General features: G+C 39.4%; 1 protein-coding gene across 3 annotated transcripts; it reads right to left on the bottom strand.

Moving 5' to 3' along the window:
* Nucleotides 1-964: 964 nt before the first annotated feature.
* cpt1ab (carnitine palmitoyltransferase 1Ab (liver)) lies at nucleotides 965-27,055 on the bottom strand. 3 transcript variants are annotated; one of them, XM_035907116.2, is made up of 19 exons: nucleotides 26,978-27,055; nucleotides 20,267-20,431; nucleotides 19,681-19,823; nucleotides 18,017-18,188; nucleotides 17,424-17,525; nucleotides 16,911-17,048; nucleotides 16,717-16,794; nucleotides 13,666-13,773; nucleotides 12,960-13,047; nucleotides 10,198-10,393; nucleotides 9,317-9,505; nucleotides 9,113-9,218; nucleotides 5,138-5,251; nucleotides 4,709-4,873; nucleotides 4,049-4,180; nucleotides 3,764-3,916; nucleotides 3,520-3,633; nucleotides 2,907-2,999; nucleotides 965-2,802 (listed from the first exon to the last, which is right to left on the bottom strand). In XM_035907116.2, exons 2-19 carry the CDS (start codon nucleotides 20,405-20,407, stop codon nucleotides 2,716-2,718), a joined length of 2,319 nt encoding a protein of 772 aa, XP_035763009.1. In that variant the 5' UTR covers nucleotides 20,408-20,431; nucleotides 26,978-27,055; the 3' UTR covers nucleotides 965-2,715. The 3 variants fall into 3 exon arrangements, with proteins under 3 accessions (XP_035763009.1, XP_006789642.1, XP_006789641.1); XM_006789579.3 differs by lacking the exons at nucleotides 12,960-13,047; nucleotides 26,978-27,055 and adding exons at nucleotides 12,423-12,507; nucleotides 24,220-24,324; XM_006789578.3 differs by lacking the exon at nucleotides 26,978-27,055 and adding an exon at nucleotides 24,220-24,324.
* Between the last annotated feature and the right edge of the window lie 28 nt (nucleotides 27,056-27,083).

The raw sequence follows: 27,083 nt of genomic DNA on the forward strand, positions 1-27,083 counted from the left end.
CAATAGTTTAGTGATATTTTGTTAAATTACAATGTGGAGACTGCAATAATTTAACAGAAGTGCTTATTTTTCACTTGAAATTTTTTTGTGGTCATTTTTATTAAGATTTTATTTTTTATCGACAGGGAATAAAATAAAACCTGTCTTCCAATTCATTGCATTTGTGTGTGTGTGGTAGAAGTATCGGTTTTTGTACTCTGTATCGGCAAGTACTCAGATCCAAGTATCGGTATTGTATCGGTTTGAAAAAACTGGTATCGTTGCATCCCTACCTCAAAGTACTGCTATGTTTTAGTGCTGTCTAATGGGAGAATTAAAACATTAGCGCTGTCACAGTAATAACAGTAAATATTGATACACTGTATCAAATATGCTCAAAATTTTAATATAGAAATTTAAAAATATAGAAAGTGTTTTTCCCACCTGAGTGGGGGAAAAAAATACTTGCTAAAAATTGGCCTACATTTGAATGTGCTTTTCAATTTGATTTACTGTGATCATGCAGTAAAGGTTCTTTAGATAAGATGCTTTGTGCCACACTAAGCCTCTAAATTCATTAGTTTCATTAATAAGTAGCACTGGAACAGGTATACCAAATAAAGTGACCCGTGACTGTATGTAGCCGAGTTATTTATAAAGTAAATTAGACAAAAACTTCAGAGAGCAACCAACAATAGCGCTCACACTACAAAAAGACTAAACACTGAAATAAAAGCTAAACTAAAATGAGCAAATCTACTCCAAAAACTCCTTAAAGCTAAATTATGCTGAGGAATAAATACACAAAGATTATTTTGCCTTTGCAAATTAGGCAGATGTCTTTATTTTACTTGATTCTAAAAAAAAATCGAACAATTCCAATGACTGTTTCGCAGCCTCCACAGTGGCTGTGTGGTGAGTAAAATGTTTTTCTTTGGAAAGATAATAGCGTAATAAGCAAAAAGGGACGCCTCAGAGGTCATGCAGCCATCTGACATTCACTTTATTGTTCAAACATAGTTTGGTATATCAGCTGCTTGTCTTTTAACAATTCTTTAAATTAAAGGCAAACATATACAGCTTCATCTTCAAAAACATGCAGCAGTGTAAACATGAGGTCTAGATAAAACTACAAGTCTGGGATAACAAAACTGTCATGACAAAAGAAAAGGAAGCATTTTGTCCATGTTTTTTTCTTAAACCAGCAAAACCTCAACTTAGGGGTCATCATTTGTGACGATCCGCTGTCAAATAACCAAGATGTGTTAAAATACAGAAGCTAAAACCTGAAAAAATAAATATGATGGACTGACAACATATACATTATTTAAAAAATGCAATTCTATACATGACTAGAAACTTGCATTTCTTAAAAAAATAGCTGAAGAGAAGAAATGATATCCAACTTTACTGAAGAGACCAAAAAAACGACCATGTGATTTTGACTTAAAAACAACAGCTGCAACACTGCTTTGATATAACCAACAATCCGATTGCTCATAAAAGTCTACAGAATTTTTTTTTGAGGTGACAAAAGGCTGCACGAGTAGTCTGGAGTTTCTAGGTTTGAACGATAGGGTCAGAGATGGAGTACGCAACAGAGCTAAAGTACAGTTAATTGGCGATTTCCCCCCCTCGACCCCTCACAAAAGAAGTAAAGTCACTGTTGACCTTACGCTGTCAGATTCAATCCAAACGCACACCTCCCTGTCTTATGAACTCTCACTTCAACAGCAAACTTCACGCTATGCTATCTACCATCTCACTGGAATCACATTGGCATTGTACTGCATTTCAACGTCTAGTCTTGCACATTTACATGTCAGCAAAAGCACTCGTTTTCAGTATTGTAGCCAGCACCCTAGGACACTAGGCCAAGTTAGCAAAACCTGAGTATGAAAACAACGAACAAGAAAAAAATCATGTGCCTTTGTCGCCACTTAAGAGTCATAGAAGCCAAACCTGAACAAAAACACTGGCTGTGCACTTGGAATAAGAAAAGACAGTAGCAACGTGTTGATATTCAACATTACAGTGACATAAGGCTCGCTACTCTGATCCAAGCTGAATGTTTATAACTTTTGCAATCACAGACACCTTATTTTACTCCTGTCGGTGTGAAATTACTGGGTGCAGCTGCTAAACGTTCAGAATCATCCTCTCTTTAAACCGCACTTCATGAAATAATGGAGAGCACACGCAGCATGCAAATTTAATGAAATTCAACATCAAGTTTGCTGCTTTGGTCAGTGCTTCAGGAGCTGCAACTGCAAGACGTTAAAGAAACTTAAGGACAAAGCTAACGCATAGGATGGGAACGGAAATAAAGATATTGCACCATCATGCAACTTAAAATGCAATTCAAGTATTTGATGATGCCACTGAACAAGCCTTTAGCTGAAATGTGTTAATGCAGATTTGATCTCAGGCGCCCTTCCTGCCCTTTTTACATTAGTGGGTCAGTAAGGCACCGGTATGTACAGTCTTGTGAAAAAAACCCAAAACCAACTTTGATCTGTGCATTACCTGTACCCGACACCACCGGTTACTCACTATGCCTAAATATACAGCTTACATAAGTGCCTCACAAACGTATTAACGATAATGCTTCCTTTCAATCATCCTTATTTTTGTAACAACAATTAACATAAATATAACCTCTAAACCAACAAGTGACTCTGTACAACCTTTTTTTTGAATATATGTTACTCAGTCTTCCACCAGCAAAGACAGCCATCACTTGGCAGCTTTGTTGTTGAGCTCAAAGAGACCCAGGATGTCCAGCATGGCCTGTCTGATGTTGGTCCCAAAACGATGCGAGTCCTAAAAAACACAAAGGAAGAAAGAAATGCAAGAAGATTCCAGTAAGCTTTTTCATTTAAAATGGCCATTAAAGAAGCAAAGAAATGGAAAATTAGTGAACTTACAGTTTCTGGGCTTGAATGTTTGCTGGAGATGTGGAAGTTGATGTGGTTCTCACCAAGAATGATGTAGGAGATGCCATAACCATCATCAGCCACCTTGTGGGCAAAGAAAGCGAGAGAGTAGACTCTGAGCTTATCCCATACACAGTAATGGTAAATGGTAAATGGCCTGTATTTATACAGCGCTTTACTAGTCCCTAAGAACCCCAAAGCGCTTTACATATCCAGTCATCCACCCATTCACACACATTCACACACTGGTGATGGCAGCTACATTGTAGCCACAGCCACCCTGGGGCGCACTGACAGAGGTGAGGCTGCCGGACACTGGCGCCACCAGGCCCTCTGACCACCACCAGTAGGCAACGGGTGAAGTGTCTTGCCCAAGGACACAACGACCGAGACTGTCTAAGCCGGGGCTCGAACCGGCAACCTTCTGATTACAAGGCGAACTCCCAACTCTTGAGCCACGATCGCCCCCAATTATTAGATTCGTAATACATTTTTATTGCATTAATATTTCAACTTTTTTTCTAATTTAAGGATTATACAACCTTATGTGTTTTGTTGCAGGAAAACTAACACAAACAGCTGTGAAAGCTGATGGACAACTTACTGGACCAAAACCACCTCCAGAGGACACATATTCTGGGTGTCTGACCAGATCGAACAGCTCAACCTGCTGCAGAGGAGTCTGGCTGGTGGACAGCTTCCATGGCTCAGACAGGACCTAAATGTAAAGATTTATGAAATTCACAGATGAAGACACATTATTGTATTGGTCGATCGCTTTATAAGAGCAATTATGGGCATTATTCGAGTACCTGTAACACACGAAACTTGTGAAAACAAGCTCATACCTCCTTCAGGAAGGGTGAATCCTCTCCGAGGTATTTGGAAACCACATAGAGGCAGAAAAGGTGGCGATCGATGCCCTGTCCTGTCATTGCCAAACGGTACAAGTCTTGGTGTTTTTCTGCCGCCTGCTTGAGCAACCTGAGACGCTCTTCTCTCTGTAGAAAGAAATACGAAAGGAATAAAAGAGAAATATGACAAATAGTTTAATAACACAATAACAATAATAAAGTGAAAAAACAATAAGTAAAAAAAATACGGTAGCGCATAAATGAAAGGAGGGGACTTACTGTCTCATCTCCGACCATGGCACGAACAAAGGCGCAAGTCTCTATGGTGCAGGAGCGCACCGTTTCTGTTCGACCTTCCCTGAACATACGAGTCATGGAGGCTTCATAAGTCAGGCAAAACTTCCCTTTGTCCTGTTGAGAGAGTAGAATTACATTTAATTAAATCACAATTAAAAAGAGAAAACATTTTTTTTATGCATGGTTTATGTATTATTAATATTAGCTATTAATTAAAATGGTGTAACCAATTAAGAAACATACCACAACTAACGTGCAACACCAACGTCCATTGGCATAATTTGACTGATAAATGAATAAAAGTATAAAGGAATACTAATTGAGTAAAATGTAATGTTTTGTGTCATATTATTAATTAAAGTGCAACATGAATAATTAAAAATAAAAGTTTTAATTCGCTATTAAATCCACTAAACACTGCTTGACTGCCTACAAATCTATGCTGGCCAGCTAGTTGTGACTGCCCTCTGCTGGAACTTAATTTAATTGCATGCGGCTGGAAAGCGCTGGCTTCTGAGAAGTTACATCTACACTTTTAAATATGAGATTGATTTTATAATATTTTCTGTAATATATAAAAAAACAACTTATTTCAGATAAGGATATAAACAGGAAAATAAATGGTAGGATGCGGGAACTTACTCTGTAATGGGCCAGCTGCAGGGCAATCTGGATGAAGGCATCAGGACTGGTGCGGCATTTCTTAATCAGCCCCTTTCCAAAGTCAGTGAAGGGGATAATGTGACAGTCCACGTCATCTGCCAGAGCTCTGGCTACTGTCAAAGAACTCTCGATGGTTTCCTGGCACTAGAGGAATAAAGGGAACATAACTGTATGTTTTACTCAGACAAAAATATCTATTTATATATATGCATTTTATGAAGAAACGTCAAGATGATTAAATTATTAGATTAGTTTTAGAAGCTATTTAAATCCAAAAAATAACATCCAATAAACAAACATCTATATAGTTAATTAAATCCACTCTGGTGTACTTAGCTTATGCTTCCACAAGAGGGAATCCAAGTTCTGCTAATATAAAATTATGGTGTAAAGTAAAAGATTTTCTACCTCAGCAGGGATGGTCCACTGCAGCCTTTGAGGGCCGGGCAGGTTAGGATGAGGCTTCCCAACACAGTGACCGTCCTCAGTGTATCCCAGCTTGGGATCCATGGAAAGTACATGCTGCAAGAGAGTCAACACTTTAACTCATCTCACTCAAAAGTTTCTGCTGTTTTGCTTGCAATGTCTTCTTGCAATTATGCTTCTGTACATCACCACGTACACCGATTTTAAATTTAAAAACATCAGTAAATAACTGAATGAGTTACTGAGTCACTTAAGATGCTGTGTTAGGCATTTACTGCAGCAGTAACCTTCAGATGCGGCTTGCTTGCTTAAAAGCACGCTCTATTAAGTTGAGATCTACGGCCTGAGATCTACGGTGGTTCACTTCTTGGAGAGGGTATATTGCCATGGCAACTTATGCTGTGAACTGTTCCAGACCAGCAGGTATGAAATCACCACCTACTGAACAATTTTCTCCAGAAAATAGCGTCACCATTCCTACAAGTCCCTTGGACAGTGCGGGGAGTGTAGGAGGGTCTAAAGTGTTTCAGTTGTGTCTTAAGTCTGTTTCCCTGATGAGCATCAGTAATAAATTCAGAAGCAGCTTTGTTGGCCACAGTTTTGCAATAGTAATTTGTTTTTCTATAACATATGATCCTAATAAGGGACATATCAAATTTGCATGTAGACAAAGCCTATGTTTGAATTTTGTTTTCATATTCAAACTTTACTGCCAAACGTCACTGCAGTCTGCAGAGACTCCGTCGTCTGGAAGCACTTATTCTTTTATTCACAGCATGTTTAAGTGTGATATAGATTCTCTGCTGGGGATATATATTTTATATATGCAGCTTGTGAAATCTTGTAGGCGACACTCATAGGGATCATTTTCTGTAGAAGAATAATCATATGATGACTCTTAGATTGGTTAGATGCTGCCAGCAGCACCACAAGCTGATAACCAGCTTCATGTGAATCCTTATCCTGATTGCCAAGGCTTAGAGCACAGGTGTCGAACTCCAGGCCTCGAGGGCTGGTGTCCTGCGGGTTTTAGATGTGTCCTTGGTCCAATGACCCCCTCAACATGTTTTGAAGTTCTCTGCCTGGTAATGAACTAATCATTTGATTCAGGTGTGTTGGCCCAGGGTGATATCTAAAACCTGCAGGACACCGGCCCTCGAGGCCTTGAGTTCAACACCCCTGGCTTAGAGTAAGTGAATCCAGATAACAGAAAGGCATCCTGGGCATGCTGAATTCAGCAGTCAGGTAACCCTGTTCCACTGGCTGCCATACATGCCCATGTCTCAAACATATCTGACAGATGAAACAGTATACAGGTCATAAACTGTTTCTCTCTTTCTCCATACTTCCCATCATTCTGGTACAAGTTAAGCTCGGTTTCATCTGTCTACATTTTTTTTTCAGAAATGTGCAAATCCTTTTGATATTTTATGACGTATAAGCAGTGTTGGGAAGGTTACTTTTAAAATGTATTCTATTACAGAATACAGAATACATGCCCCAAAATGTATTCTGTAACGTATTCCGTTACGTTACTCAATGAGAGTAACGTATTCTGAATACTTTGGATTACTTAATACAGTGGTTCCCAAACTTTTTTTGCTGGGCCCCCCTTGTTTTACAAGAAAAATGTTTGCGCCCCCCTCGCGCGCGCGCGCGCACGCACGAACGAACACATCCTCCAACCACACGCACCCATATTTTGCTCCATTGCGGTTTATTTCACACCTCAAACATTTAGTAAACAATTAAGCAAATACAAGTAATCTGCAATAAATTACAGGTAGTAAGAAAATAAACTACTAAGTCTTTTACGCTACATCCACACCTACACGGGTATTTTTGAAAACGCAGCTGTTTCGTCCACACGTAAACGGCGTTTCGAATCACCGAGAACGGAATTTTTTAAAACTCCTTCTTTTGCGTTTACGTGTGGACGAGGAATACAGAGTTCTTCACGCAATGTCAAAGGTATGTGCCTTTTTTCACGTCACGCTGTGTGCACGTTATTGTTTACATGAGATGAATTGCAGAATGGCAGATAGTCAGATTAACAGTATTTCGTCTCTATCTGCAGGTTTTACAGCTTACATATATGCAGTTACTCTCCCTCTATTTAGAAAGGCAGAGGCCTCGCGGTGTAATTATTTTACATGTAGTTGTTTTTTTTTTCCTGTGTAATAATATTCAACATTGCCATCAATACATTTTTCAAAAAATCCCTCTGCAAAATGGGTTCAAAAACATAAACAACTGTTGGATGCTGTTTGTCCGTGATTTGAACCGGGGAACAAATTGTGGCAGGATCAGCCTGATGTTATTTGTATCCCACTGTAACTTTACTGTATAAAGAGCTAACATCTCCAAAATGTCAGGAGTAGTCATTACAACAAGTGTTTGTGAACTAAAAATCAAGAATGTGGGATACTGTTTGTCCATGATTTAAACAGCCCAGCGCTGCTCCCAACGAAGGGAAAACCAATCCTGCAAGGAGACCTACCTTGGCACTTGTGCAGGTGAAACCAAAGAGAAGATGTGCTTCACCATATTTTCTAGTCTTTGGCTTAGAATGAAGTTGGTTTGGAAACATATTCAGCAATGCTTCATCTCCTGCTTTGCGTTTGTGTGGGCGCCCGTGCTAGCAGTGTCCAAGCTTTGTTTTTTTTTTCCCTTTTCATGCCGCGCCCCCCCTGCAATGACTCTGCGCCCCCCCTAGGGGGCGGGCCCCACACTTTGGGAACGTCTGACTTAATATATTATCATGCTGTTTACAACTACATGAATGTACTATTGCTGTGATTTATTACTGTTACTGAAGGTCCACGGCTCCGAACCGTAGTAAAGGGACCTCTGGCTAATACGGTGGGTTCTGTGTTGGGCTCGTAGCCGAAAACTAGCTTTACTTTGTTGTCTGGGTCAACTTTGCTAGCAGAGACAGAGAGAGGCGTTGAAAGGCTGCTGCAACGGAACTTATTGTTTTTGGAGGAAAACACGAACACAGTGTACAGTCGAGTCTTAATAGCTTACTTACAACTGGGCTCGTCAGGCTCACTTCTTGGCTGCAGTGGTTATTATTATATTTACATGCTTCCAGCTCCCGTTTCTGCTTGATGACAGCTCGTACTTTTCCTTTTTCTCCCTCCCTCGCTCACAGACACATAACGTGTATGGCAGTCCATTCTCCCTGCAGCACGGACTACGCTGCCTATGATGCTACATTCTTTAGAGCTATACCTGTAGCATTCTGCCTATTAGCTTAGCACAACAACAACAAAAAGGCCTCTCTCACCCAGGAAACACGCAGAGAGAGCGTCACCCTGTAACCATGGCAACCGTAACGCTGCCGCCTGGAACAACAGAACGTAGCTGTCAAACAAAACCCAAACAGTCCTGACCCGCCACAATATGAAACAGGGAAGTACCGCCGTGTAATCCATTTATTTCAACAAAGTAACTGTATTCTAAATACCACCTTTTTAAATGGTAACTGTAACGGAATACAGTTACTCATATTTTGTATTTTGCATACGTAATGGCGGTACATGTATTCCGTTACTCCCCAACACTGCGTATAAGTATAACTTGACCTTGTTCTTAAGTATAACAAGTACACTTTTTGCAAATCCTCTGCATTTGCCTTCATGAAGGCATCTTTAGATGGTAGATTTTGACAATAACACGCCTACCTCCTGACTTGGCTGTACTGGTTGTCTTTAGTAGTCGTGCAGGTGTTTTGGTGTTGCTCACCAGTAAATTACTCATTTACTAACACACGAATGCATCAGACTGTTGGTTTGGTTACTTTTAAAGTTTTTGCTGTGATTTTTTTAATCTGTAGTGGTGCAGAGTTAAAATGACAAAACTTGCGGCTAAATATTTACGGCTTTAACTATATAATATTTCTCGTGATATTACGAGATACCGTATTTACTTTTTTCCACAAAACCAGTGACTTACCTCCCACAGATGGCCAATAATCGGAGCATCTGCCCAGGAATGCTCTGCATTCAGTCCCATCGTACCATTCTTGTAAACTATCATATTAAAGGACTTATCAAACCACCTGAAGGGTTACAAAATATTATTAGGTTAATTTGCAAACAGGTTAATGCCACAAACCTACTGAAAACTGGCCATAAAATCTATAAAGTTTATCTCCACCTGTCGTAGCATTTTCCATGGAGCAGGGACTTGGCATAAATGTCCAGAGACTTGACTGGGTTTTTTGCATCGTAGCGCTGCTCTGTATCATCGAGGGTGAGGAAGAAGGCTGCCTTTTCTACAGCATCCAGAGACTGCTTGTTCTTTCCACGGCTGAAGAACATCTCACGGGCCTTTGCCCACGGTGTCCTAACAAGGTAAAAACAAAAAAATATGTTCAAAAAGTAAAGCATAGATATAACTGCATGAGTGTAAAATATGTTCTTTTAATCTTTCTAACAGAAAGCATATAAAATCTGGAGCTAAGTGTCATTTTTGCTACTTTACAGTAGTTTTAAAAAGATTTCTTTACGCATGTTACATAAATACGCGTACATTTTTCTTTGTCGGTATGAGAAAACTGTGAGCCGTCAATACCACACTCTTTATTACTCCGTAAAAATGTATTTTACTAAGCTTTCAGAAAACGCTTGTGAAATCGCTTTTAATTTAATTGCTTTTTAATTACAGCTGCACTTCAAACAAAACAAGTTAGTGGTTAGTCTTGTTGGCATGCTTGAAATATGATACATGCCCAGGCCCATATTATTAGCCTATTCTAACATGACTTTGATGTCTCTTTGATTTCAGGTTTATTTTCTTTATTTCAAATACCAATTTGCAATCACATTTTTAATTTCTTAAAATATATCTTTCAAAATAAAGTTTAAGTTCTACCAGGAGTTTTTGAAGAACACCAAACTCACCGATTCAGCCTATGACCACTGTAAATGTCCACGCATAGCCTTCATTGCTGTACTTCCTGTCATGCTACAGATTAAAAAGTAAAATTGTGTGGCCTCGTCAATCCTGGCTCCAGCTTATTCTGCAATGATACCCACCTATCCCCTGCAGTGAGTGCTGCTAGTCTCTCCTCTCCTGGCAAGGGCTCCGACTTGTCTGCCAAGATCCTCTCCATCTGCTGCTCGATCTCCCGTGGCAACAGCAGCCGGCCATCGTAAAACATCCACACCTTGAAGTAACGTCCCTTATGGTACACAACTATGTGTTTGCTCTCGTTCACGTGCTGAAGGGTGTCTAGCGGAGAAAGAACAATGACAGGAAGAGAGAAAACAGGAAAACAAGAAAGACGGATGAAGAAAATCTGTGGTTGTGGGGGAGAAGGGTATATTTATATTTGTACATGTGTTGTGTTTTCTTTTTAAATAAAAGAACTTGCATACCACACATCATGTGGATGACTTGTGTGTATAATCAGAAATGCATGTTGTTTAATGCCAACATCTTTGTGAAAAAGGAGAAATAATTATAAAAATATCAAATATCAAGTGGATGTTGCATTATTTTATTTCTGGTAGCAATACAGATGTTAGTAAACAGTAATTTGCCCCAGAAGTAAAAAGATGTGATATCCAGTTTTCTTTTAAAAGAAAAACATTCATTTACACAATACAAAAACTAAGGCGGGTTGAAATGAGGAGTGCAGCAAGTGGGATGAAAAAGGGAAGGACTGGGAACAAGAATGTAGTTGGGAACACAATGCTTGTTTGAGCAACAATGTGAACAAATGTGGGTAGCCAGTTTCAAAGCTTTACTTGCATCATCTCATTGCTACTGTGTTATTTTACTACAAATTTGGAGCTTGAGCACTCAAACAAGCAATGTACTTGGTACTGGTAGGATAAAGGGAAACAAATACTTACACCAAGAACAAGCCAAATAATAATATTTAGCCTACTGTAGTTTCTTATAGTAAGGACCTCCATCAGTATGAGTATTCTGGGCCCAGTATACCACAGGGCTGAATTGGAAAGCCGTTCTAATCACTGCAGCAACTCAGATCTTTCTGCTTACAAAGACACTGAATAAAACTTATTTTATTAAATTTATTTTTAAAAGCACACTACATTTTTCTATTTTTGAAATGCCTTCAGTCTAAAAAGGTAGCGTTAAATACCTTCTGCTGGGTCCCATGTGCCTGCTAAGCAACACAATTTATTATTATTGTACATTTATTATTGTCTTGGCCTCGAGTCTTTCAGGTTTGAGTTTTTAAACTTAACTGCTCATAATCTTGATTAGAGGATTTATATTTTTTTGTAGTAGTTGCGTGCACGTCATTGTGCCTGTAAACACCTCAAAAAGTTTGGAATGAATCAAAGTAAACAATTGCTGATTTTCACTGCTTTACTTTACTATGAACTTCTTAAATTACGTTTAAAAAAATTAATTTTATGTATTACAGAAATTCAATCTACAAGGCCAGAACGATGTAATCTGATCCATTTTTTTTTTATAAAGTTTCCAATTAAGTCATTTTAAAAACAGGTAAAGTCATGTACTTTAAAACAAATAAATACATCCCACTGTTTTTGACAGCATTGTTTTAGTTAACTGCAGTTTGCAGGAATTTTTAATAATGTACAGCTCTCTTTGGGTCCCGACACAGCAAAAAAAAAAAAACTGTTATTTTCATATTTATTTTCTAACTGCACTGTCATGAATTTTATCATTTAACATGCAAACTAAGAGTAGACTCTGAGATGTAGCTCTTGTGTCTTTTTGCACTTTCTATGACCATTGCACGGTCTTGTCTTGGGGTTAATTTGCTGAGACATCCCTTCTTGGGTTAACACACAGCAGAATATTCCAGACCAGCAAGCAGAAAGAAAAGAACAAGTTCTACCTTTATAGAGGTGATCACACTTGTTAATGATAAATTAATCACATTTGATTAACTGCACCTGTCTACTACTAACTCCTTTAATTCCTATGGCAGCAGTAACACTGTACTTCCAGGACTGTGAAAACATTATTCTTATAATTCTTTCGTAAACTGTGTATTATAGTAAACACATATTCTGCATATTTTATTTGCATGAAAAATATACTTCTTTTATTTATTGATTTATTTATCTAAGACTGTTTGTCTTCTAAAACTTATGAACTATATTTCAGCGACATGCAAATTAGTCCTTGAATGTGCACACAGCAGCACACATGCATTATCAAATCATAGAAGTCAGACTTCCAACTCAAACTGATGGACAAATGTCCTGAGGAAAAGTACAGTTGGAGTAGAGGAGGCGCCAGCTAAAGACTCTACCTGTTTCTACACCTGGGACACGAGTCGTGTTGAACATATGCTCGTATTGGGCTGAGCACATGGGAATAGTGTGTAGGAGCATGAGCTGAAAAGCAAAAGGGGAGAGTCAAACACAAAGAGATGACAAACTAATTCACTAAAATCCCAGAGAGAGCCGCAGCAGACACACACCTACATGACCGGGAGACTGGATGAAGTGGGAGTGATGAGGATTGGTTTGATAAGCAAGGCTTCCAGGGAAAGAGACATGAGCGGAGTCCAGAAACCAGTGGCTTACTATCTCAAATACACCAGCAAAGCCCTGATGCAACAGTATTTTTTTTAAGAGAAATTTGAAAGCTTTTAGAATATTGTGACGTAATGTATCACCTAAACAAATTTGAACATTCCTATGCATTAAAGCCAATAGCAGCACAGGGCTGTGCTGATGAGAACGAGTATAGTAATCGAGGTTTCCAAAGGCTGTTGCAACGAACATGACCAGGGTCAAGGGGTAGAGGGGGGAGAGGGCACGATGGAGACGTGCCCTCCTCTTACCTGTCTCCACACCGGGGATGCGGGAGGTGTTAAACATTCTCTCCCACTGAGCTGAACACAGAGGAACCTTGTTCGCCAGCAAGTATATCTAACGCAGCGTCCGGCACAAAACAGTAAAACAGAGACAATCGAGTGTGAGTCTGTAACAGAGCTAGCTCATGCAACGGTCTTTGCATAAATGCATACAGTTGGATTTGGTAAGGGTAAGTGGGCATTTTCACAACATATTTTGCTATTGTGCAAGTGTAAGAATTTGCATCATGCAGCTTGGTGAAGGCAAGGGGCTGACGGAGATGCAGGAAATAAATGGCACTGGGGTGGGTTAGTTTCTTTACTAAGCTTTTAGAAAATGCCTGTGATTTTGCATTGTTGGTAATTACAACTGCACTTCAAACAAGCAGAAAGCACAGTGCATGGTTAGTTACGGTAAGCTGAGGGTGACAGAGTATAAATATAATAATTCGTGAGATTGTGGATAACAAACTTACATCAAAGCACACAAGAAATGGTTGTTAAAAGATAAGCAGCTTTTCATTGTAAACTTAAAAGAAAAACACACTGAGATAATACATATTAATCAGTAAAGTATGAGTTAAATATTTACATGGAGCCAGTGTGAATGAGTAGGAAAGTTATATTACGACTATGTACGCTTCACATAGTTCAACAAATCATTAAATGTCAAACAGAGGAGCTCTGTACTCACAGGTTTGATCTGAGCTCTGTCCAGTTTTCTCCTGTACAGCATGATAGAATGAATGGCGTTACCTGCCCTGGCAGCCTGGACGGAGGTGGGGAACACGTACAGGAAATCCTGGAGAAACAGAGATGATCAATGAGAAGTTCTCACATCTTCCTACAGCTTGTGAGGCAACAGAAACATAATAACTACCACTTAAAGCTGCACATTTAACCTGTGCATTAAAAAAAGTCAGATTGTTGCTTTGTTTTAACTGAATCTTTGTTCATCGTTGGTAAACACAAATGTGTGACCAGTTTTGAAGGTGAACTCAATGTGGAGTGAGGTGTGTACCGTAGTGCAGTGAATCCTGTGGTAAATTCTCGGCATTGTTATTGTTGTAGTTCCGCCGATAGATCACATTAAGCAAGTTGCCAGCGTCTTATCTAAACCTGTGCACTTGTACTTTTGATAGCTGATTAATTTATTGAGCAATATGTTGTTCTAAATATTACAACAATGCCATAAACATTTGCATCTCTTTCGTTTTAACCTGTTGTAGCACCATTAGTCTTTCAAATATGTAAGCCTAAAGACTGAGATGGATCATCTGGGAACAGGGACAGTATAGAAACTCCTTCCTTCTTGCTCTCTTACTCACAAGAGAATAATCTACACATCTGACAATTTTTCTTCACTAGATGCCTTTCGTTTCCAACACTTTCAGCAATTTGCGCTTCGACTTTTCGAGATGTTAGCCGAATGTGTTCTCCACTAAACTATACATCTGACAGCACGTGTGGTTTTAATTTTTGGACACACTGGAGTTGTGACTTAATTAAGAGGATGAGTTGTTTACTATGTCAGATGATGAGAAAATGTGTCTTATGTCAATTTACACTTTGCCTATTCATACTGGTGTGATCTAGATTGTACAACACAGTCTGCAAATTGGTCTTTGAACTTGAAGTCTGCAGCTAGTTTAAATCAAACCTCAGATAATGTGTTGTTCTTACAACAGGTAAAAGTTAGAATTGATACAAATGTAATCTGGCCATTGATTCATTGTAGTTATTTTGGTCAAAGACAATTTGCATAGAGTATAAAGAGGGTTTGTAAGCAAGAGCACGGATCCATTTTTGTTCCGGTTTTAGTGACAGATTTACGATTAACAACTGCACACAACTGACACATTTGCAGTGTCCTGACTTTCTCACTGATCCAGGTAAAAAAAAAAAAAAAAGGGAGGTTTAGATTTATGCAGACTAGGGCTGCCACAAACGATTATTTTGATAGTCGACTAGTCACCGATTATTTTTGCGATTAGTCGACTAATCAGATCATCATCCATTGTACATAAAATGTACAGCTTATTGCACCAGCATGCACCTGCTCTTATATACCTATCATTAGCTTACAGCTTTAAGTGTTTAAGGTATGTGCTAACTAAAAATAAAGACAAGATGATAGTTTATTAAATTTTAATAAAATTTGCAGATTGTTTCAGTTAAGTTTAATAAACTCCTTGCTATCTAAAATATAACGGGACACCGGAGTAAATTCTCGAGCATCTCACACTTCTGATAATCAGTTGTCTGCTTGACGTTTATTCAGCTGTGTAAAAAGTATAACTTTAATCTCAGCCAAACAGATTTACTCAGGAACAAATAAAATACTGAAAAAAGCCAAACAATAAAAATTTTAAGTTATCTAAGTGACTTATATATGTTTAACCCGAGTAGCAAAAGACGGCGGTGGGTTTGAAAATGATTTGCCGGGAGTCCGGTGTTCTCATGGCTCTAGTTAGCCTTGCCCCCGGCTAGCTATCGAGCTAGTGGGTAACAGACGTCTCCGAAAACATCGGAGCGCTTTTGAAAATATGTGGTGTCTTGATAAACTGAGCAGATATTTACACAGCTACATTCTCGCCTGAAAACATGTTAAACGTTTATTTTGTGACCCAGAAAGAATAATAAGAGTAATATTAAAACTAACTAGCTGCCGCCATTGTTGGAAACTGAGCTGGGCGCGCTATGAATTCTGGGACACAGCTTCTTCTTCGGGGTTTAACGGCAGCTGGCATCCTTGTACATGCAGTGCTGCCATCTTCTGTTTCAGTCTGTTATTACACTCTTAAATCCTACTACTTATTCCTGCGTCTTTTGGGATCTTACAAAGCTTCAAACGACACGTCGACTATTAAATTACTCGTCGACGATTTTGATAGTCGACGTAATCGTGACTAGTCGACTAATCGTGGCAGCCCTAATGCAGACACTGCGGCCAGTCAACCCATCCACAAAGTACAGATGCTGTAATTAGGTGATTGACTGCCAGGATTCTGAAGACTTGACGTCTTTAACTCCAAGACTACAAGACTTCAGCTGTAACTTGCCCTGAGAAATTTTAATAAAATATATTATTACTCATGGACACACGAGGGTTAATGTTGCAGAATGCATATCATTAGGGTACATAGTGTTTAATAACTTGAAAATTTTCTAAGTTACAAATTAGATTATGTGTGTAGCACAGAAATACTCTCATTCAAAAGCCAAATATGAAAATCAAAGTTAAAGGAAGACAGTTGAGTTAAATTTTAGACAGTTCACACGTAGAAACAAACTGAAAGTGTTTGTTCCATTCATTCAAAATCATAAACTCAGAGGTCATCGTTTTTTGTTATTTGTGCTGTTCTTATCCAGTCTCAAATGTTACGTTTCGTTTTGCAGATAGTGCCGTGAAGCTGCTCGAGTGTTTGTGTTACTTTTGTTTTTCCTTTTACAACATTGTGTAACAAGTATGTCACAAGATAACTGCTGATTACTCTGCAAAACTTAAAGATCACACACAAAGAGTTAATAATTAAAAGGCTACAAGGGTTTGTATGCAATTTACAACCATCCACGCTTTTGGGGGTCAAAGTGCGATAAATGGGTCACGTTAAAATGAAAACTGCTCAAATTGGAGTGTCAGGGTTGGAAAAAACCCACACACAACATGCCTTCAAACACTCAGACCATCATGAGGAGACTACCTCACTATTACCAAACAGATACAGAAGTGGAGTTGCCTTACCATGGCATAATAGTTACTGTTCACCATGATAGGTCCACGGCCTCTCAGGTAAATATACTCTTCCCACCAGTCACTGACCTGTGACAGGCAGAGAGAAGGGGGGGAACAAACAGAAGTTTTCAATGCATTGCTTTTCAGGGTAAGACTGACCTAAGAATCATGACAGTGTGAAAAGTCAGAGAAGACGAACTCACATAGTTGGACGCCCACCAGGACTTGAGTTTAAGGTACCACTGCAGCCTGGGACCCAGATTCTTCTCAAAGTCTTGAGTCAGGCCTTTCATTCGTTCAAACTGCTGATCATCCATCAGTGGGCGCACTGACTCCAAGTACTGAAAACACCAGAAAAATCAAGGTAGGAAAGAGTGAAGCAAAGAGTATCTGACTTTTAACAAGAGCACAAAGGGCAGGAAAAATATGCAGCACACAGTGTCTTCTCAGACAGACAATCACAGGCAAGAAGGTACCACTGAGTCAAAGCCTGAGGGAATGTGTAAATGAATTTAAATCAGTACCTTTAAGGCTTTTTTGTTTACATGCAGTTCCAGTGTATTGCATGTTTTTGGGTTGGTTTTTTTTTTTTATCTTAACGATGAAAACCTAGAAGTTTTTTGCTCTTCAAAATGCAACTTTGGTGCCAGTCCGAAGCCTAGCACCTTTATCAGCATGATCATAAATGTAGATAAAAACACCAGAAAACAAATTACCCTTTTGCAGGTGTCCTTGACAGAAGGAACAGGTAGTCGTGGCAGAGAGTTCTGGAAACTGTACAGCATTGGTTTCCGGCCGGAAAACACCTTCACTAGAACCTGGACAAGCAGAGAGAGATAAGGCAGTTTGAAGTGATGTTTTGTTTCACCTGGAAACCAGCAAGGTACGAGGCAAAGTCCGAAGACATAACCAGCAGAAAATAACAAGAGGACACAAGTAGCACTTTGAGTATGGCATCCACAAGATTTGCATTGTATCTCTGCCTGGACCTAACTGACATAGCAAGTGACTAATTTTTGAACCTTAATATATTATAATTTAGCAATAATTACCTGCTGTTTAGAACTCATCTTATAAGTAAAACAAGCACACATGATTATAATAATGTTTAAAATATAGTATAAAACCTCAGCCCTGTTTAATGTAGAACATTTAATTCAGCATATGACCAGTGAAGACACTCACAAGTGCTTAATAACACTATTGCAAAAACAGCATTGTTTATTCAAGGCAATAAGGTCCATCTCTACGACATTCTACCAATTAGCTCCTCTTCAGTGACTGGGAACAATGGAGCACATTATCTCACCATCCAAATGCGAGTCGACCAGGACAAGGAGCCATGACGTTCTTGCATCCACCCATGCCATGACAGCAAGGACTTGAGGACAGTCCTCATAATCATTATTATGGTAACCCACAGGCTCGTGCCCACTAGAATTCCTCCGACTATCCTCTGGCTGTCTGTGGACATATATCGGCTGTGGACAGAGAACGAAACAGGAGGGAGGACAACAGGGGACAGGAGACAATATAATGTTAAATATTTAACTGCAGAGTGGACACAAATTATGGTTTTGCCTAATAGGGCTTTACAAAACTTTTGTAAGTTAGTAATCTGACTGAAGAATAAGTAAAGTGCTATGATGTTCAAAGTCATTATATAAACAATTTATTATCAACCTTGGCCAAATGAGCAAAGACTGCACTACACTAAAACAGCATAGTGAAAACATGGGGCGATTACTGTCACACAGCTACTTCCTGACTTGGCGAAGTCCAAAGTCAGCAAAGACAGACTGACTCATGACAGATAAATGATGTATGTTATTTACTCTGATAGGAGGACTAAAACATTTTGATGAATTTACTGTCAGCAGTAAAGTCCTAAACCGCTGTTACGTAGTGTAGCCAAAGTTAATGAGGACAGATCTGATCATGCAGTAGATTTTTCTGTATTTGTGACTTAAAGGTTTCAAACATTTTAACACCAACAGGTTGTACTTGTTACTAAAACAAAAAAGAAGGTTCGAGTACTCTTAATATTTCAGACATTCTTCAATAAACTAAAAAAAAAACACCATCAAAAGACAGCCGACTTGACTTGAGAGCACTGTGGATAAGAAAAACATTGAAGGCTTTGCGTGTTCAAGACATGATTGCACAGTATTACTAAACATCATCAACATTGTTGGCAAATAATAAAATCAGTTGTGGCAGGTAGCTGGAAGAAAATGAGTCGCGAACACACTAGTTTACACACTCATGTAACACACAGACCTGTATGAAGCATGCGCATTATTGCAAATGTTGTAACATTTGCAATAATGTAAATGTTACAACAGGCGAACTCCCAACTCTTGAGCCACGATCGCCCGATATCGTGGCTCAAGAGTTGGGAGTTCGCCTTATAATCAGAAGGTTGCCGGTTCGAGCCCCGGCTTGGACAGTCTCGGTCGTTGTGTCCTTGGGCAAGACACTTCACCCATTGCCTACTGGTGGTGGTCAGAGGACCCGGTGGCGCCGGTGTCCGGCAGCCTCGCCTCTGTCAGTGCGCCCCAGGGTGGCTGTGGCTACGACGTAGCTTGCCATCACCAGTGTGTGAATGGGTGGATGACTGGTTGTGTAAAGCGCTTTGGGGTTCTTAGGGACTAGTAAAAGCGCTATATAAATACAGGCCATTTACAGGCCATTTATCTTTAAGTATGAGTCAAACACACTCCATTACCAACGCATTTGGCAAAATACCTGCTTCCAGCCAAACAACACCTGGCTAATTCCCACTGCATTTGTTTACCTGCTTTCTCACCTATCATTGTGCCACTATGTAAAGAAATGTGCATGGTAGTTAGGGTTACACTTAGAAACAATCTACTTTAGAAAACACTAATAAAAGTTATTATTTTTTTAATAGGAAAAAAATGTACAAAAAGCCATATAATACCAGGATATCACCTCGTGGGATCAGCTTACCTGATGGGCATATGTTGACCCAGCTTGGTAAACAGCCCCAAAGATGGATCCAGCTGTTTAAATTTATTGTAAGCCATGTAGGACCCAACCACTATGGAGAACCCAGCTGGGCTGCCCGGGTACACACCAGTCATTATCCCATTCTGTGGAAATGTAAGTCAAATTGGGGATTAAAGAGGTCATATAGGGCCAAGGAGATAAAATTAAATTACTTCATAAAATGTTATCATGAGTCATGAGGATACATGTGACAAATCATTATTACAGACATGAAACAAAAGAGGAATGTGTGAAAATGCTAGCAGGTCTTTGGGTTTGAGTCATTCACTATGACGGTGTGTAAACAGATAACTAGGCCAAAGGCTAGGACACAAAGAACGGGCAGGAAGGTTAGTGTCACAGCTGACTGTTTGTCACAGCTGACTGTTTGTCTATGACCTTCTAGTGCAAGCAACCTAATAAACAACAAAGAATTACTTGGGATCTTGTAATGTTAAATAGAAAAGAGCTGTAATGTTGTGTGCATAGCCATTACCATACATAAAACCTCTGAACTTTGCTCTTTGGTTATTTTAATGCCTCCCACCTTGAAGCGAACAAATCTTTTCTTCCAGGAGTGGATGCCAGAGAGGTAGACTTGGCGAAGAGCCTCATGAGACAGGTGTAGATCAATGCCTTCAGGGGTGACTGTGAACTGAAAGGCCACCGCCTGGTGCGCTTCTGCCATGGTGGCTACTGATGTACAGGGTCACTGAGGACAGTAAGAGCAAACAGTAATATTAGCAAAGTGAGAGTTTGAATAAAGTTTATGCCAAAGATTTAAGGACCATGTCAATCAACAACTGAACTAAATCTTCATTCTTGTTCCTACAAACTCTTCTTCACACAGCTAAACAAAGATAGTAACTTCTAGAGTGGTTACACACTACAAGGTTCAACACGGTGTGTTGATCTCTAGATAAGGCTGTGAATGATTGGTCTAAGCCAAATATCACAACTATCCCTCAGCTGTCTTGAAGGCATTTGTCCAACACTGCTGATTATCTACCTTTTTAGATGTAATCTGTTTATCTGCAGGGAATCAGCCACAGGGTTAAAAGGGTTGCTGCTGGACTTTTAAAACAGTTGAATGCAGTTTCACTGACACATGCACAGTCACTCACACAATCTAGGTTTAAAGGCAAAACTAGTGCTAGTTTTAAATGTGGAGCAGTTGTGCACAAGCACAAAGCAATCCATCTGTCATGTGAGGAAGCACCGACACAAATATTTTTAAAAACCCACTTCAAAAATAGAAATTGTGACTAAATTAGAAAGAATTCACAATGGGCACTGCTCTCAGCTTGGTAAGGATCATAAAAACTGTATTATTTTTAGCAACTATTGTGATTGGATTAGCGTCCTTCACAAAATGAAAGTCATGTGTATGTTTTTAACTAAACAGGCTCCTGCAAACTGAGATCAGAGGCCACACACAGGTGGGTGACCCCTTACAAATGTCTGAACTAGGGCTGGGCTATATCATACCGCTCACGGTAATACCGGTGTAATTTTGGGCAACGATAGGAAAATGACATATGATATGAATATAATATGACATAGAATATGGGTAAAACGCGCATGCGCAGTGCCTATGTTTACATACACACATGGCGGCGACGCAGAATGAGAAGAGCGAAAGCGGATCGTTAAATGAAACGGATGAACCAGAATTGGTTTTTAAAAATGCTGCAACTTCAGTGGTGGAACTGGTTTAGCTTTCGTCCGTCAGATAAACAACAAAGCACTATTTTTGGTAGCTAGCATGCTAGCGGGCCGTCGTTATTACCATGTTTATTGGAAAATATGGCACAATTAAAATCAATCCTTTGATTTTTCTGAAAATCGACAGTGCCCCTTATAATCCCGTGTGCCTTATGTATGAATTCTGGTTGTGTTTACTGACCTTGAAACGATTTTATGTACACGGCGCTCGAAAATCTGTCAAATGTTTCTGTACGACTTTGCTAAGCTACGAAGCCACACCGCTTGATGGATTGTCGGAGCATTACGGCTACCGTAGGGAGGAGCCTCGCGGAGTGATACGTACTGTGCTTCAACATATTATTACGTATTGTGTGTGTATAACCTCTTTTTAAGTTTTGTGGATATTATACATGGTTATGCTGAGGATATGTCGGCCAGTTTCCACTGGAAATGCCTTTTGGTTAAACTATCAGCAAGGAATTTTCATTTGCACTGTTACATTTTTTATAACTTTAATGCACATAAAAAACAGCTGCTTGTTTAAGTGAAAATACATTGATGGGGTTTTTTGCACTAATAAAGTTGTGGAGTTGTAAAATATTTTGTCTAGTATCAATTATATCGTTATTGCAAATTTTCAAATGTATATCATGAAAAATATTTTTGGTCATATCGCACTGCTCTAGTCTGAACTGGTTATACTGGTAGCCCAACATAACTGATGTTTGGCATGAGGCCTGTCTTGTTTTAAAACTGTCAACCCTAGTCAAGATATGGCTGCATAAATAAATAAAGTAAATCTTTTCAGTTACAATAATTATCTACCCCACCCATTAGTTTTGGAAAAATTTGAAACTAACTTGTCTCAGTAAAAGGCAACACTGGGAAGTAACCTTGATCAAAGCTGGTCTATTGTATTTGAACAAGTGGGTCTTCCAGCTTACCTACTATAAAAGACTCCATTGTAGTTTGTATATTTATGAGGCAACCAAGAAAACAATTAATAAGATGCTTTGTTATGAACAAATGAGAACCAGTAGCTAGTGCCCTGAATAAATTTTTATCTAGATTTAATTGTTTCTTGCTACAAACAGAAAGCAACTGAATTAAAAATGCTTTATTGGCTTAGAAGAAACATGAATGAACTTGACAAGCTGTGCACAAATTCTGTTATATTGTAAACATACTTTATGAGACTTCCTCAAATAATTATTCTAATACACAGATCCTTTGCTTTGTCATACATTAACCATGGAATAAACCTCCAAACGACTAGCATGATTCAGAACAAAATTAATGAAGCCCTTATTTCCAAAGAGATGTCTCTCTGCAAAGACCATCTTCTTTTAAAGGATTTCTATCTTTTTTCCTTTTTTTGGTTACAGGGTCCACTTTTATTTCATTCAATGAGAGCACTCTGAAAGCAGTACACGTCGCTTCTTCCACTCTGAAGGAACAGCATCCACAGAGCAGCGTTTCAGCAGCCAGTCCCCTCCCCCCAGCTACTTTCCAACATCACATGATCCACCCTGTGCTGCAGAAACTAGGGGAAAGGTCGCAGCACAGCGCCGCTTAGATGCCGCGTAAAACTGGCAACACAGTACTCACGAATCGTCCTGTGCCACCCAGCACAGTCATATGTGGTAACAAAGGAGCCACTGAAAACATAGCCTTTGCTGTGGATGTCGTATAACCGGCGATAAACATTTAGGTCTTTGCGACCATTGCAACTAGCCCTTGTCTTTATGCAGTTACTGTACTACTGTCTGCATTATCATTATGGCTGCAAACACCACACTCACCCCATAAAACCAACCGTCATTAGCGAACACTTACAGGCTCATAAGCTAGGCCCACATTTGCCGGTTACATTTGTAAAATTATATCAAATATCCTCCCACGTGGTCTAAGTGAAATTAGGTCATCAGTGTGTAACCTGGACATAAACACACTACGTGTTATTTATTTATAATAACAAATAATTAACCCCCGCGGTCCTATAAATTGTGTTTTGTTGTAGTTTATGAATGTAAACACGCTCCTACAGCAAGGACACCACAAGCCAGCTTTCGCTGACCTTCACAGGTAGGTGACATTTATACCCACACCCTTCACTACATGTGTCCTCTGGTGCAATCAAATAATTTGCTCTCTAAGGTTCACTTTACGTTACAGTTACATACGTTTTATAATGCGATGGCCACTAAAAGGCCTTTATTTGGACTTTTGCCGACATAAATGTTGGAAACAAGAACATAGGAATCACCAGGGGAGTCTAACATTAGAAGCAATACCAAAAACAAAGACAGAAAGAAAAGTCATGACAGGTGAAATGTTTATATTCATGCAGATATGCGGTAGAGGCCTCTTTGACATGCATTCCAATGATCTGCTGTTAAAATAGCTTTGAGTGCAATGGACCGTTTCAGTGGTTTAGGCAGGATGCTTACATTGAACTTGATCTCTGGTTTCTGTAGGCCAAACTGCCACACAGAAAACCTACAGCTGTGTGAGTGGGTGAGGAAAATGGCCTGAACGCCATGCAAACACCTCACAGCTCCACACACTACGCCGACAAGGTACTGCAACAAATTGACAGTCGCGGATTTCACTTGTCTAGCCTGTAATATTTTCCCCCCGTAGCGCACGTAGCTCTGCATTTTCCCCAACTAATTCCAAAGGAGCACAGAAGAGAGACGGAGAAAGAAAACAGAGTCACGAGAGGCCGCTACGCACTAAGAAAAAGAAAATACGCACGAAGCCTTGTTGTCAGTGAGAAAGAGCAAAACTTACAGTTGTGAGGAGGATGTGACTCTGGCTGGCTGTCGGCAGGAACTGCTAACGTTTAACACTCCTTATGAATGAGAGCGCAGACTTGTATACACGGACTGCCCATTTTGCTACGTCACATATCTCAATTTTCGGCGGCCTCCATATATAAAAGTGGTTAAAACAGCGCCCCCTTGAGGACTCCCGCTCTACAAAAAATATGACAGCTGGTAACCTGTGCAAAGACATTACGCTGGAGATGGGATCAGTGACACCATGACCATGCTATAACAAGTGAAAGGTGGGTTGTTAAGTAGTGTATGGGGTTGAATATAATGTCATGGTGCAATCCTGTTAGAGCCGATAAGGCTGTTTAAGGCTTATTACAGTATGACAGGTGTACAACTGAATTTTATGGCAAAGTTATAAATGATTTTTATATAAAATTGTCAAATTGGAATGTCTGTTGTGGAAGAGCTCTGATTTCAGCTTTTGAATGAGTGTTTGTGTGTGGGTGGAGTTCTTCATTGTTGATCTTTGAGCTGGTTAGTTTATGATCATCCTCAAAATGCAAATTTGCCCTGGCCATGTAAGCTACTTACATGGAAATCAAACTCCATTCCTCCATGAAGTTTGTAGGTCAAAGAGGCTCTTTCAATATCTCCCAACTAACAATGTTATTCCATTCACTGCTCCACACTGGGAACGCCACTTGTATCTACAAGTTCATTGTTTGTTCTTGGCAAGCTTCAATGCCCCACACTGATATCCAATACATGAAATGAGGAGATAATGTTGGGGAAAGTGTATGTTTGATAGAAATAAACTGCTTTCTTCAGTTCCCAGTGTACTGATAGCTGATAGTGAATTTATGTTAAGCCACCCACTGTTTGTATAGGTGACAAGGTGGATGGGTTGTTTTGTTGGATAAAGCATTGGCAGTAGTGAGGGCACTGTCTTAAACAGAGCCATTACTGTTGTTCCTGGTGGAAAAGCCATGTCCATCACAGGTTTGAATGTAGCCTCTGCTGCTGAGCTATTTATTCAAACTAAAATATAAAGAGATATGCATCATCAGGTAACAGCAGGAGGTGTGTCTTGATGCTCTGCCACCCTTCTCTTTGTTGGATCAGCTCATTTAGATTTGAAATTTTGATGTCACAGTAAAAATCCTTTGTTTTTCTTCTACTCAAGTCCAGGAAAATTTTAGTGCATGCTCGTATTTGCTGTGGGCAGTGAGTGCAGCAAAGTTGTTGGTAGAAAGGTAAAGCTGGTGCCCTATATAGTTGGCCTGCACATAGTTAAAAAGGGAAAAAAATAAAGAAGAACACCAAGACTAGACTACTATATAGCTGCACGATGTTAAAGGGATTATAATCTGTTTTTGTCATTTTTAATTTTTAATTTGTTAGTGTGCTTAGAGTTATTTTCCAGTTGATTAACTACTTCTGCTTTAACCTCAACTGCATCAGAGTCTGCTTACTGACCAGCTCCGAAGGAAATGAAGCAACTGCAATCTATAATGTTTCTGCCATTGTGTCACAGTTGTTGAAAAGTTTTCTGTCTGGAAGAAATTTGTGTTTTTACTGCTGCCAAACATTGCCATCTCTGACACTTTGTCCAGAGCTCACTATTGCTGAAGTTCTGCTCTGATGTTCCATCAACAAAGGCTTTGTTTTGGTATGCTTCTAATACACGTCAACTGATGTAATCTTGGACTTAACCAGCTGCAAAAGTTATTAAAAACCTTTTTTGGGAATTTCTTGGAAACTTCTTTTTACATTTTGCATTTGGGCATCCTGGAATTATTAATGTGTTCTTTCAGATAGCTTAGAAATAAACATTTAAGCATTAAATATAAAAATTCCTCCCTTGAATCATAGATATCCACAACATCTTTGAGAGGCCATATTGAAGCATTGTTTGACCACAGATCTAAATAATTAAATTTCCACCTATTACTTTTCTTATTTATCCTTAAAAAAATAAATCTGGAAGTACCCCTGTCGAAGTACCTGTCGAAGTACCCTTCAGTATTGGCATTGGATCCATCAAAGTGTGAGTGTTAAATAAAATTGCTTAGTTATTGATTAAAAAAAACACTGTATGAACATGAGTGTGAGACGTGAAGTAGAAACCGCTTTGCATGTTCAAATTAAATAGAAAGGCACTATACAAGTGCCAGTCCATTTACTATATACTTGAATATGGAGTTGCAAAGCACAAGGAAATAAGGAACACCACTGAGAAGATTCATGAATGAAGTCAAGAAGGGTTGGTGTGACAGAAGAGGATATGGACAGGGTGGTGCTTTTTATCACCATAGCAACAATCCCAAAAAAGTGTATCAGCCGAAGGAGGAAAAATAAATAAAATCCCTGATCACTGAGCATTTCTTAGAAGATCAAATCTCTGCTTGTCTAAATATGTAAAAACCCAAACCTTATTCATGGGATGCAGCTCAGCTTTCAGTATCACCTGCATAGCTACTGTTTATCCAACAGAGGGCGCAATATGACTTTTTTTGGACAGAGTTTCTCACATTGATTTTCCTAGATCTTTTTAAGTCAAATACTCTACAAACTCTCTAAGAACACCAGTGCGTTAAGACGCATTATTGTTATAGCCTTCCTTAGCGCTTCCATCATTCGTCTCTGACAACTCAGTACGCGAGCTGGGGAGATTTCCGCTCTGAACGCGCAGGACATGAACACAATATGAGGGAAACGACGCAACAGCTCCCTTGTTGACATTTTGTATACACTTAAAATCGACAGCCTACCGTGTATTCGCCTCCGTGCAACTCAAACACGAAAAACACGTCCGAACTTTGGATTCACGGAGACGTAAGGATCCCACGGCTGCTCATGCGCGTGCGTCTTACGCTG

This window comes from Neolamprologus brichardi, chromosome 7 (genome assembly GCF_056152115.1).
Source record: "Neolamprologus brichardi isolate AB-2024 chromosome 7, ASM5615211v1, whole genome shotgun sequence".
NCBI classification, from domain to species: Eukaryota; Metazoa; Chordata; class Actinopteri; order Cichliformes; family Cichlidae; genus Neolamprologus; species Neolamprologus brichardi.

Bases quoted from the DNA above. Each gene is read 5' to 3' on its own strand.
- cpt1ab (XM_035907116.2), bottom strand. From the start codon at position 20,407: ATGGCAGAAGCGCACCAGGCGGTGGCCTTTCAGTTCACAGTCACCCCT. The intron at 5,252-9,112 runs GTAAGTCACTGG...ACTCTCTTGCAG, and splicing joins TTATTGGCCATCTGTGGGAG to CATGTACTTTCCATGGATCC. The intron at 3,000-3,519 runs GTAAGTTGTCCA...TTTGCCCACAAG, and splicing joins CTGGAGGTGGTTTTGGTCCA to GTGGCTGATGATGGTTATGG.